General features: G+C 42.0%; 1 protein-coding gene across 2 annotated transcripts in view; it reads left to right on the top strand.

Annotated features, from left to right (window-relative positions):
- TXNRD1 (thioredoxin reductase 1) overlaps positions 1–12830 on the top strand; it is a 98105-nt gene that overhangs the window by 36922 nt on the left and 48353 nt on the right. For both annotated transcript variants that reach the window (XM_070756275.1, XM_070756274.1), the window contains 2 exons: positions 927–1036; positions 11540–11659. In XM_070756275.1, the coding sequence (XP_070612376.1) occupies positions 927–1036; positions 11540–11659 (230 nt within the window). The remainder of the gene's footprint in view (positions 1–926; positions 1037–11539; positions 11660–12830) is intronic.

Below are 12830 nucleotides of genomic sequence, written 5' to 3'. Positions count from 1 at the left end.
ACTCTTTCCCCCTAGGCCTTTACAATTGTATGCATGGTATATCTGTATGTATGTTTGGTTTTTATATTAATGGGTTTTAATCGTTTTTAGTATTGGATTATTATTGTACGCTGTTTTATTATTGCTGTTAGCCGCCCCGGGTCTCCGGAGAGGGGCGGCATAAAAATCCAATAAATAAAAAATAAATAATAAAACTAACTAACTAACTAACTAACTAACTAACTAACTAACTAACTAACTAACTAACTAACTGTTGGAATATATTTTCCATAGCACTTACTTATTTTATTTATTTGTTTTGCCAATTACTATTGGAGGTATACAAAGATATAACAGTGTTTATATACATGATACTAGTAAGAGAGAAACATTAGGGCAGGGGACGGAAGGCAGACTGATGCACTGAGACATACTGGCTGGGGATTATGGGATTTGCACTCCAACCCCCGCCTAGCCCCTGTATGCCGTACTATAAAGCTGCACTCCATTTCCTCAGAACGAGCCAGCAAAAGCCTTCTTCAACTCAAAAGGGGCGCCGGGTTGGACGCGCAGAATTGCAGACCAGCTGCTCTTGGAAAGCCTACCGTACAGGATGGCGCGCACACGCCGGGGCTTCTACCGTTGCCCCAAAGTCATAGAAAAACCTGAAGTTGGGAGATCAGATTTGTGAGGTGGAGGGAGGAGGAGGAGGAGGAGGAGGGCGGGGGTGGGGAGGGAGAAATCAAAAGGAAAACCAGCCCAGTCATGCTTACTGGCGAGTGACTCACGGTCCACCAAAGGATCGCGGCCGGCGCAAGAGCCAAAGGTGGGGCGGCCGGAGCCCCGCCTCCCTCTCCCGGCAGGGCCTCGCCGGTCCAAGTCCCTATAAAAGGCGGAGCTCCCAGCGGCGCCTTTCCTCCCTTTCGCCTCTTGTTTTGTGCTTGCAGAGCATGGGCACCAACTGAGGGACGCGCTCTTCCGACTCACCATGGAGCCCGCCTTGCCCGCCGTCTTTGCCCGAAGGCAGTATGTAGGCACCTACGACCGGACGGTGAGGGTGAGTAAAGGGGGCGAAACGCGCGCCTCGAACCTGGGCTTTTCCAGGCGGTTTGGGGCGACGACTCCCGTTGGAAGCGCGCTGGGTGGAGGTGGGGGAAGAAGGACGCTCGTGTGTGTGTGTGTGTGTGTGTGGGTGTGGGTGTGTAGGGTCTGGGGGAGCAGCTGGCTTAATGCGGTGGGGCATCCTAGCCGAACTAAGTCTCAAAAGCAACCCTCTTTCTTTCTTTCCTTCCTTCCCTTCTCCCTCCCTCCTTCCCTTCTCCCCACCTCCCTTCCCTATTTCTTTCCTTCCTCCATCCCTCCTTCCTTTATTTTTTCCTGCCTTCCTTTCCTTCCTTCCCTACTTCTTTCCCTCCCTTTTCTTTCTTTCTTTCTTTCTTTCTTCCTCTTTCTTCCCTTCATTCCTCCCTCCCTCCTTTTCTCCCTCCCTCCTTCCTTCCCACCTTCCTCCCCTATTTATTCCCTCCCTCCCTTCTTCTCTCCCTCATTCCTTTCTTTCTTTTTTCTTTCTTCCCTTCCCTCCTTCCTTCCTTCCCTCCCTCTCTCTTCTTCCTTCCATTCTTCTCTTCTCCCTCCCTCCTTCCTTTCTTCCTACTTTCCTTCCCTATTTTCTTCCTCCCTTCCATTCTTTCCTTCCCTCCTTACTTACTTCCCTCCCTCCCCTTTCTTTCTTTCCTCCTTCCTTCTTTCCTTCCCGCCTTCCTTCCCTATTACTTTCCTTCCTTCCTCCTCTCCTTCATTCCTTTCATTCCCTCCCTCCCTCTTTCTTTCTTTCTTTCTTTCTTCCCTCTCTCCATCCATCTGTTTATCCATCCATCCATCCATCCATCCAATTTGTATCCTTTGAGGGTCCAGGTCCCCTTGAACTCCATGGGACTTCTGATAAGGAGTTCAGATGGCTTTCCTCTTATTGCCAATCCACTTTGGGCGAACTGCCCTTTCCAAAGGATCTGCCTTCTCGCTCTCCAACAGATGTTGTAATCACAAAGTTCAGAGTCACAGATCTTTGGACACTTGAATGCTCAGGTAGGGATCCCCAAACTTGGCAACCTTCAGACTTGCGGACTTCCAACTCCCAAAATTCTCCATCCAGCTATGCTTGCTGAAGAATTCTGGGAGTTGAAGTCCACAAGTCTTAAAATTGCCAAGTTTGAAGACCTCTGCATAGAAACTCTGCAGGCATTTTGGGTGGGTGTAGGCATAAGTTCTGAGAGAACCGAAGGAAGAGTAAAGAGGGAAACAGGTTGATAGAAATTTGAGTTTCAGAAAGATGTGCAAAAATACTGAGCTTTCAAGATTTTGAAGGAGCTAAAAGGTTGCATTACACGTTAATTGGTTAGGATGCTCTAATATTACCATACTTTGTCCTTATTTTGAGTCCTGATGTCAAGCTTGAGTCCATTAATTCTTTTACACAAAAGAACACTTTTAATAAAATGTGTTAGTCCGTTCGTATCAACAACAACAACAACAACAACAACAACAACAACAACAAAAACAACAACAGAGTTGGAAGGGAACTTGGAGGTCTTCTAGTCCAACCCCCTGCTTAGGTAGGAAACCCTACACTACTTCAGACATCTTCTTAAAAGCTTCCAGTATTGGAGCAGTCACAACTTCTAGATTAATTGTTCTAACTGTTAGGAAATTTCTCCTTAGTTCTAAGTTACTTCGCTCCTTGTTTAATTTCCACCCATTGCTTCTTGTTCTACCCTCAGGTGCTTTGGAGAATAGTTTGACTTTCTCTTCTTTGTGGCAACCTCTGAGATATTGGAACACCGCTATCATGTCTCCCCTGGTCCTTCTTTTCATTAAACTAGACATACCCAGTTCCTGCAACCGTTCTTCATATGTTTTAGCCTCCTGTCCGCTAACCATTTTTGTCGCTGTTCTCTGCATTTATTCCAGAGTCTCAACACCCTTTTTGCATTTTTTTTCTTGAATCCTAATATTGATATTTACCTTCCACTCGGTATATTAGAAAATGATTCCATATCTTTTCATACATGTCTCATATTTTTCCAACAATCATACTTTCATTTTTTCCTATCTTTAATCTTTTTCTTTTTCCAATTTTGACATAGCCAGAAAAGGATCTTTCCAGATTCCGTATTTGTCATCACTGATATATCTAATTGTCTCATCTGTCCTTTTTTTAAAAAAAAAAATGCAGGTAGTCCTTGACTTAATGATCAGTTGCATAGCCAACCGTACAAAGTTACAGTGCGCCTCCCAGGGGCTACCTATGACTTAGTTTTAAAGTTCTAGCGGCCATCTGTCTCCCACAGTCATGTGATTGTATTTGGGGCATTTAGCAACTGGCCCACTTTTATGACGGTTGGTTACATCCTGAGGTCATGTGACCCCAGTTTAAGCTTTTGCTGGAAAACAGTGTTTTCTTCCCCATTCATCAAAAAAATGCTCATTACAGACCACGGATTCACCTCATAATCGCAGTGATTCATTTAATTGCTGCAAAAAATTGACTTTTTTAGACATGGTCATGTGGTGCCTTGTTTAATGACCAGCCTGACTTGCCACAGTAATTCTAGAAACATAGAAGGCTGAAGGCAGAAAAAGACCTCATGGTCCATCTAGTCTGCCCTTACACTATTTCCTGTATTTTATCTTACAATGGATATATGTTTATCCCAGGCATGTTTAAATTCAGTTACTGTGGATTTACCAACCACGTCTGCTGGAAGTTTGCTCCAAGGATCTACTACTCTTTCAGTGAAATAATATTTTCTCACGTTGCTTTTGATCTTTCCCCCAACTAACTTCAGATTGTGTCCCCTTGTTCTTGTGTTCACTTTCCTATTAAAAACACTTCCCTCCTGGACCTTATTTAACCCTTTAACATATTTAAATGTTTCGATCATGTCCCCCCTTTTCCTTCTGTCCTCCAGACTCTACAGATTGAGTTCATTCAGTCTTTCCTGATACGTTTTATGCTTAAGACCTTCCACCATTCTTGCAGCCCATCTTTGGACCCGTTCAATTTTGTCAATATCTTTTTGTAGGTGAGGTCTCCAGAACTGAACCCAGTATTCCAAATGTGGTCTCACCAGCACTCTATATAAGGGGATCACAATCTCCCTCTTCCTGCTTGTTATACCTCTAGCTATGCAGCCATTCTAGGCTCATTAATGGTCATAAGTCGACAACTGCCTATATATTAATTCCCTTGCTGCCAATCCCCATTCTCATCTGTTTAGTCACACTCCCAATGAAATAACTGTTCGCCCTCCATTGCATGCATTTAGAATGTACTTAATGGTCTTAATTTATTGCTGGTTGTTTCATTTTCGCTGAAGCGCAACATGCAACTTACCCACCTTATGGATTCATAATTTCAGATACATTCCTAGCAAAGTCCATGCTACTAGTCCCTATTTTTTAACACGTGCTATATAGGCCATTCAATTTATAATTAAATCTGCACATCATTCATGCTTACAGTCAGGTCACCTTTAGACCTATGCGTTCCTTTCCTTTGACTTTTGTAGACACAAAGTCTACCTATTTTTTTCTCATTTTGTTTACTCTTTTGTGTTCTTTAGCAGTTTTCCTCTTGATTTCCATACATCACTGTCATAAGATGTACTTACAGATATTGATGTCCACTGCCTAACATAACTTGGTTTATTGCAACTTTTGTGTAATGCTTTTTCATAAAATAAAATGAAATAAGGGGTATATCAATCAGTTTTGACAATTTCGTTTAATATCTTACAGGTACAACCAAAGCCCACTTTTGCTCTAAGTGTGCTCTCATTATTCTATGTAAACAAGAGTCTATACTTTTTTGGGGGAAAACATACCCTTAACCATATCCAACCAATTAAGAGGGTTAATTAAAGGGTTAAATAAAATTCATGACGGAAGTGTTTTTAATAGAAAAGTGAACACAAGAACAAGGGGGCACAATCTGAGGTTAGTTGGGGGGAAAGATCAGAAGCAACGTGAGAAAATATTACTTTACTGAAAGAGGAGTAGATGCTTGAAACAAACTTCCAGCAGACGTGGTTGGTAAATCCACCGTAATTGAATTTAAACATGCCTGGGATAAACATAGATCCATCCTAAGATAAAATACAGGAAATAGTATATGGGCAGACTAGATGGACCATGAGGTGTTTTTCTGCTGTCAATCTTCTATGTTTCTATGCATACAGGTAGAACATACAATACTTCATTTAGTGATCACTCAAAGTTACAACAGACTGAAAAGAGGGACTTAGGACTGTTTTTCATACTTATGACCATGGAGCATCACCACGGTCATGTGATCAAAATTTGGATGCTTGGCATCTGATTCACACTTATGAAGTTTGCTTCTGACAAAGTCAATGAGGAATTCATTTATTATTAACTTAATAACTGCAAAAATACACTTAACAATTGTGGAAAGAAAGGTTGTAAAATGGGGCAAAACTCATTTAACAAATTCTCACTGAGCAACATAAATTTTGGGCTCATTTGTGGTCATAAGGTGAAGACTACATGTACTGTACTGATAATGACTCCGGATACAGAGTTATACAGAATATTTTATTTATTAAATTTATAAGCTGCCCATCTCATAACCCAACCAATTCTGGCTGGCCGACAACACAATAAAAACAAAAATATATATTAAAAAAACCCAGGTATATATATTAAAATATATATTAAAAAATACCGGTATCTACTACAATGGATGATATGTTAATATGCAGCTACGTTGCTGACCTTATAAGTGTTAATTGCTGATTTAATCTTGGGAGGGTTGTAGAAATCTATGGAAGGCTTTATTTGTCGAAAAGGATATTTAGAAAATTGAAAGACAATTTTTAAAATGAAGAATTGCAGCTAATATATCGATATGAATTAAGAGTCAAATTCTTCTCTGATTTAGTATTGCACCGTGAGTTAATCACGTTTGTGAAGCGTGAACAAATATTTCTGCTCTTGAAGAGTATTTTTATATGAATCGTCCTTAAAACTACATCGAACTATCATTTTTACCAGTTAAGTCTTTTGCCCCCATAAACCAAAGGTGGGTTCCTCAAGGTTTGGACTGGTTTGTTCGGAACCAGTAACAACCTACTGGGGATGTTTTTGCTACTGCGCATGTACATGTGTACTCACGCCACACAGAAGAAAGCAAATCGGTAGCGATGTAAGTTAGAACCCACCCCTGCCCTAAACATTACCTCTCTTCACCAAACAACTCGGGTCTACTTCATGCCGTACGAATCCCAGCGACCGGTTAGGTCCCACAGAGTTGGCCTTCTCCGGGTCCCGTCGACTAAACAATGTCATTTGGCGGGACCCAGGAGAAGAGCCTTCTCTGTGGTGGCCCCGACCCTCTGGAACCAGCTCCCTCCGGAGATTAGAACTGCCCCTGCCCTCCTTGCCTTTCGTAAAGTTCTGAAGACCCATCTCTGCCGTCAGGCATGGGGGAACTGAGACATCTCCCCCGTACCTATACAGTTTATACATGGTATGTTTTTGTGTATGTTTGCTTTTAATAATGGGTTTTTTAGGGTTTTTTAAATTATTAGATTTGTTCTTACATTGTCTTTGTTATTGTTGTGAGCCGCCCCGAGTCTACGGAGAGGGGCGGCATACAAATCTAATAAATAATAATAATAATCTTCCTTATGCTTTCATATTAATCCCATGACTTCTAGGAGAAGCGTATTAAAACCTTCATGTGCATATCAAAGAACTAACATTATGGAAGTAATTTTTACACCATTTTTTAACCACGTGCCTGCAGCTATTGGAAAATGCCTGGAATATACCCCAGACTACAATACCTGCTCTAGTAAACGAGATATTCAAGCTTGGTAATTATTTAGGATGCCTAGATATTCCTGAGATACAACCCCACTTTGTTTATGGATGCAGTGAGTCAGTGAAGTGAATTACATTTAAGATTTATCGCTTAATAACCCATTCTCTCTTCTGCTTGCCAGGGTTTTTGCAAAGGGAATTGTAGACCAGAATAACAGCCTTATTACATGCAGGTGCATCTGTCTTTCCCTGTGTGAACCATTTAAAGAGGCTGCAGATGGAAAGAAGTAGAGGCTGAAAGGAAAATATTGATTAAATCTTGGGGAGGAAGGGCATGTACTTGATTGAAATCGCTCTTCCTGCTTCCTTTTCTGTTTGAATGGTGTAGAACAGTAAATAATATATTTAAACATATATAAGTTTTGTTAAAGCAAGATTCTAAACAGATTAGCTGCCCATAAACCTTTTATTTTATAGGTGATCCTGGTAAGGTACGGTTGCATTTCCAGTGGAAGTTTTGGAACTTTAAGTAGCTTTCTTCCCAGAGATATTCCTTACTGGAGTTTGATTTTAGAGGCTTCTCCTATTATGCAATACATTGTGGCCAAGCTCTTTTTAGCTCTTGTCTATCTAAGACAGGGGTGTCAAACTCCCGGTGTCATGGCAGCGTCATGTGATGTATGACTCCCCCACTTCGCTAATCATCACCTCGAGGTTCGACTACTGTAATGCTCTCTACATGGGGCTACCTTTGAAAAGTGTTCGGAAACTTCAGATCGTGCAGAATGCAGCTGTGAGAGAAATCATGGGCTTCCCAAGATATGCCCATGTTACACCAACATTCTGCATCGGACCATCAGACCAGAATATCTCCTGGACCGCCTTCTGCCGCATGAATCCCAGAGACCGTTTAGGTCCCACAGAGTTGGCCTTCTCCGGGTCCCGTTGACTAAACAATGTCATTTGGCGGGACCCAGGAGAAGAGCCTTCTCTGTGGCGGCCCCGACCCTCTGGAACCAGCTCTCCCCAGATATCAGAGTTGCCCCCACCCTCCTTGCCTTTCGCAAGCTCCTTAAAACCCACCTCTGTCGTCAGGCATGGGGGAATTGAATTTTTTTCCCTTCCCCATAGGCTTATAGAATTTATACATGGTATGCTTATATGTATGAGTGGTTCTTTAAATTGGGTTTTTTTTAGATTATTTTTAATATTAGATTTGTTACATTGTTTTCTTTATTGTTGTTAGCCGCCCTGAGTCTTCGGAGAGGGGCGGCATAAAAATCCAATAAACAAACAAACAAACAAACAAACAAACTTACTTTAAGTAGCTTTCTTCCCAGAGATATTCCTTACTGGAGTTTGATTTTAGATGCTTCTCCTGTTATGCAATACATTGTGGCCAAGCTCTTTTTAGCTCTTGTCTATCTAAGACTGGGGTGTCAAACTCCTGGTGTCATGGCAGCATCATGTGATGTATGACTCCCTGACTTTGCTAATCCAGGCTGAGGGAAAGACACATCGGTGAATATATGTTCAGGTCATAAAATACACTGCTTTTTTGTTATTTCAAATGTTTATGGAAGTTGTATCTTGTACTAACTGAAATATTTTTGACTGCAGAAACAGTGAGGCATCGTAAGTTAAAAAAGACTAAGTGACTAAACAAAAGGCTAAACCATATAATGAATGGTTGAGGGAATTAAATATGTTTAGTCTAATAAAGAGAAGGACTAACAGTGACATGATAGTAGTATTTCCGTATGGAGGGGTTATCACAAGACAAATTCCTTGTGTGTCCAATCACACTTGGCCAATAAAATTCTGTTCTATTCTATTCTATTCTAAGCATCTGAGGACAAGATAAGAAGTAATGGATGGAAGGTTATTAAACAGAGATCCAATCTAAAATTAGGGAGAAATTTCCTGGCAGAACAATTAACCATTGTTAATCTAATTGTTAATTGTTAGCTTAACCATTGCTAATCTAAGCCCAAACCATTTTTGGGCTTAGAAAACCTAGAGCTACGTCACCTTCGATCTAATCTAAATGTAGTTCATAAAATCATCTACCATAATGTCCTACTGGTCAATGAATATTACAGCTTCAACCGCAACAATACACAAGCAGACAATAGATACAAACTTAATGTAAACTGCTCGAATCTCGACTGCAGAAAATACGACTTCAGGAACACAGTGATCTATGCGAGGAATGCACTACTTGACTCTGTGGCTTCTTCCCAAAACCCCAAAAGCTTTAACCTTAGACTGTCTACAGTAGACCTCACCCCATTCCCAAAAGATCTGTAAGGGATGTGCATAAGTGCACCATTGTGCCTACCGTCCCTGTCCCTGACCTACTGCCCTATTTTCCAAATTTACCTATATCTACTGTTGTGGTTGGCTCTGGCCCAGCTCCTGCCCCAGGGAACGTGGAGGTGGATGCAGGGGAAACTTCAACATGTCATAGGCCTGTGTTATTGCCGTCAGAGTCAGTTCAGAGTTTAGTTTCCTCGGACGAAGAAGAAGGTGGGAGTGACTTGGAAGAGGGGGGCTTGGCACACAGCCCAGGCAGTCAATCTCCATTATCTTCCATTGATTCGGATGATGATGTTTTGGACCCACCCAAGCGCAGAATTATGCGTAGAAGAGACCAAGTAAGGACATATTACAGGAGATAAGAGCGGCCACCTGTGTTTGGGTGGGGCTCCAGTAATTAGGGCTGCTGCTATAAATAGCAGCGTGTGGGTTTGGCCGTTGTGGAAGAGTGTCTGATCGCGGTTCTTCAGGAATCCTGTGTTGCTGTTTTCTGGACTTTGTTGATTTTTCACGCCTTTGAAACCAAAGCAGAGCAACGTGTGTTTTGGAAGAAGAAGGGGTGTGAAGTTTCTCCACAGCTGCTAGCTAAGTACTTAATGACTTCTTAAGGGAAATTGCACAGACTACCTGGTTGTTTTGGGACGAGTGCTCTTTGCAATACAAAAAGAGTGTTTAGTTTATTTTGAATTTTGTGATAAAGAACATTGTTTTGAATTTTCGGGAGGCTCCTACCAGAGAGCCCGGCAGAACACCTACCTTGCTTTTGTTTATGTTTATACCATACCTATTATCTTATACAAGTTTTGACAAATAAATAAAATAAATAAACCAATGGAACAGCATGCCTCTGGAAGTTGTGGGTGTTACATCATTGGAGGTTTTGAAGAAGAGATTGGACAGCCATTTGTCCAGAATTGGGTCTCTTGTTTGGCCATGGAGTTGAACTAGATCTTCAAGGCCCCTTCCAATCCTATTATGCTATGTTCTATCAAAAAACAGTATTTATATAACTAATGTGTGTAGCCCCCAATATGCAGAACCCCTCAGTATATTGATTTGGAGCATTTAAGGAATGAACTACACATGATGTAGAACACTGTACACTGGGATGGCCTATCTACCTTGGAGGTACAGTATTTGGAAAGCTGGTAGAGGTCTTCACATTTTACTCACACTAGTTCAAATAAAGATGGAATTAAACACTGCCAGTTATTCAGGGGTGAAAAATTATTTTCATGTAGAAGACTCTACGCCCAATTTCTAGAGTCGTTGGAAGTTGGGAGAGTAGAGCACACATGTAATTTGGAAAGTACCGAAAGTTGGGGAGATTGCATTTGATTGCATTAAGCCAGGTGTAGTTTAATTGTCTTTTGCTTGTAGTATCCAAATTACAGTGATACCTCGTCTTACAAACGCCTCATCATACAAACTTTTCGAGATACAAACCCGGGGTTTAAGATTTTTTTGCCTCTTCTTCCAAACTATTTTCACCTTACAAACCCACCACTGCTGCTGGGATGCCCCACCTCCGGACTTTCGTTGCCAGCTAAGCACCCGTTTTTGCACTGTTGGGTTTCCCCTGAGGATCCCCTCCATGGGAAACACCACCTCAGGACTTCTGTGTTTTTGCGATGCTTCAGGGGAATCCCAGCATCGCAAAAACAGGGGCTTCACTGGCAACGGAAGTCCGGAGGTGGGGTTTCCCAGCGAGGGGAGCCTCAGTGAAATTGCAGCATCGCAGAAACACAGAGGTCCGAAGGTGGGATTTCGAGGACTTCCATGTTTTTGCGATGCTGCAATTTCGCTGAGGCTCCCCTTGCTGGGAAACCCCACCTCCGGACTTCCGTTCCCAGCTCATTTTTGCGATGCTGGGATTCCCCTGCAGTATTGCAAAACCACAGAAGTCTGGAGGTGGGTTTTCCTATGGAGGGGAGCCAGGGGAATCCCAGCAGAGCAAAAATGGGTGCTTCGGCTGGCAAAAGGGGTGAATTTTGGGCTTGCACGCATTAATCGCTTTTCTATTGATTCCTATGGGAAACATTGTTTCGTCTTACAAACTTTTCACCTTAAGAACCTCATCCCGGAACCAATTAAGTTTGTAAGACAAGGTATCACTGTACTTCCCAACTCTAAGTTCACTCGCTTTTTCCTCCAGATTTCTTTTTATAAAGTACAGTATATAAGTGCACTGTTGTGTCTACCATCTCTGTCCTACTGTCCTATTGCCTAGTTTAGCTGTACCTACTTTGCTAATGTTTATGTTTATACCAATACCTACTATCTTGTACATGTTTGACGAATGAATGAATGAATGAATGAAGTAGTAATTTTTCCATTTCACCTTTGAGTTATAGTGCTGCTTTGGACATTGATCAGTTTCTATATTTTCTGTGTTCAGGCACACCGCGAAGGAGCTTTTCTTAAACTACTTGAAGGAAACAGGCAAATGAAACAGGCTTCATACGACTATGATCTGATTGTCATTGGAGGAGGTTCTGGTGGACTGGCAGCTTCAAAGGTAAGATCAGCCAAACTAGATTCACAAAAAACCCCCATTCTGATAGCTAGAATTTGTTCCAATATGTTTTAGCGGAGTCTAGAAAATGAGCTCTCTCTTGGTAAGCTATAGATTGGTTTGTGGAATGCAGAATACATTTTACAATAAATTCAGATAGCCTTCCTAATTGGCTTCCTGCCATCTAGGTTAGCTGAACTAAGAAATCCAGTAAATTCAATTGCGACACATCTGGAAGACTCCAGATTCTAGACCTGTGCTACATAATCAATGTGGCAGGGGAAGTTACTATATAGCCATGTGGAAAACGTCAAATTATTCCATGTAGATCCATGTCAAGAAGTGTTTCTCATATACAGGGTGCATTCCAAAAGTAATGCAATTATTTTTTAAGTAATTTATTGAACAGATTTGCACAAACACTTAAAATTCTTCCAAGTATTGTCCTTGGGCCTCTACACATTTTTTCCAGTGACTCTGCAATGACCGGTACGCGCCTTGGAAGGCGTCTTCGGGGACCTCTCGCAAGGTCTTCGTCACGGCTGATTGGATCTCTTCTATGGACAAAAAACGCACCTTGCCACAATGTGCTACAAGTCTGCGAGTTCCTGGCCAAACACCAGGTGTCAACGCTGCCCCAGCCCCCATATAGTCCTGACGTCGCCCCAGCAGACTTCTTTTTGTTCCCTTGGATTAAGGCAGCCTTGAATGGAACCCATAGAAGAGATCCAATCAGCCGTGACGAAGACCTTGCGATAGGTCCCTGAAGACGCCTTCTAGGGCGCGTACCAGTCATGGCAGAGTCACTGGAAAAAATGTGTAGAGGCCCAAGGGCAGTACTTTGAAGAATTGTAAGTGTTTGTGCAAATCTGTTCAATAAATTACTTTAAAAAATAATAATTGCATTAATTTTTGGAACGCATCCTGTATTTTTGAGAATCCCTCTGAAAAAAATAATATAAACCATTGACAGCTAACCTTTTCATCACTGCATGGTAAAAACACGTGCACACCCATAATGCAATGCATGTGTCTCTCTCCCGCCCCCCACATGGACATGCAGGGCATCCTGCATAATCCACGCGCACAGTGTGGTAGTAAAATTTTTCGTAGCCCTTCACTGCCCCCATGCATGTTCATGCAACTCCCACATGCTCAAGAAGATATTCAAAAA

The sequence above is a fragment of the Erythrolamprus reginae genome, chromosome 6, assembly GCF_031021105.1.
Source record: "Erythrolamprus reginae isolate rEryReg1 chromosome 6, rEryReg1.hap1, whole genome shotgun sequence".
Classification (NCBI taxonomy): Eukaryota; Metazoa; Chordata; class Lepidosauria; order Squamata; family Dipsadidae; genus Erythrolamprus; species Erythrolamprus reginae.
The sequence above is the reverse complement of the archived record's forward strand: the minus strand, read 5'-3'. Positions and strand labels throughout refer to the sequence as shown.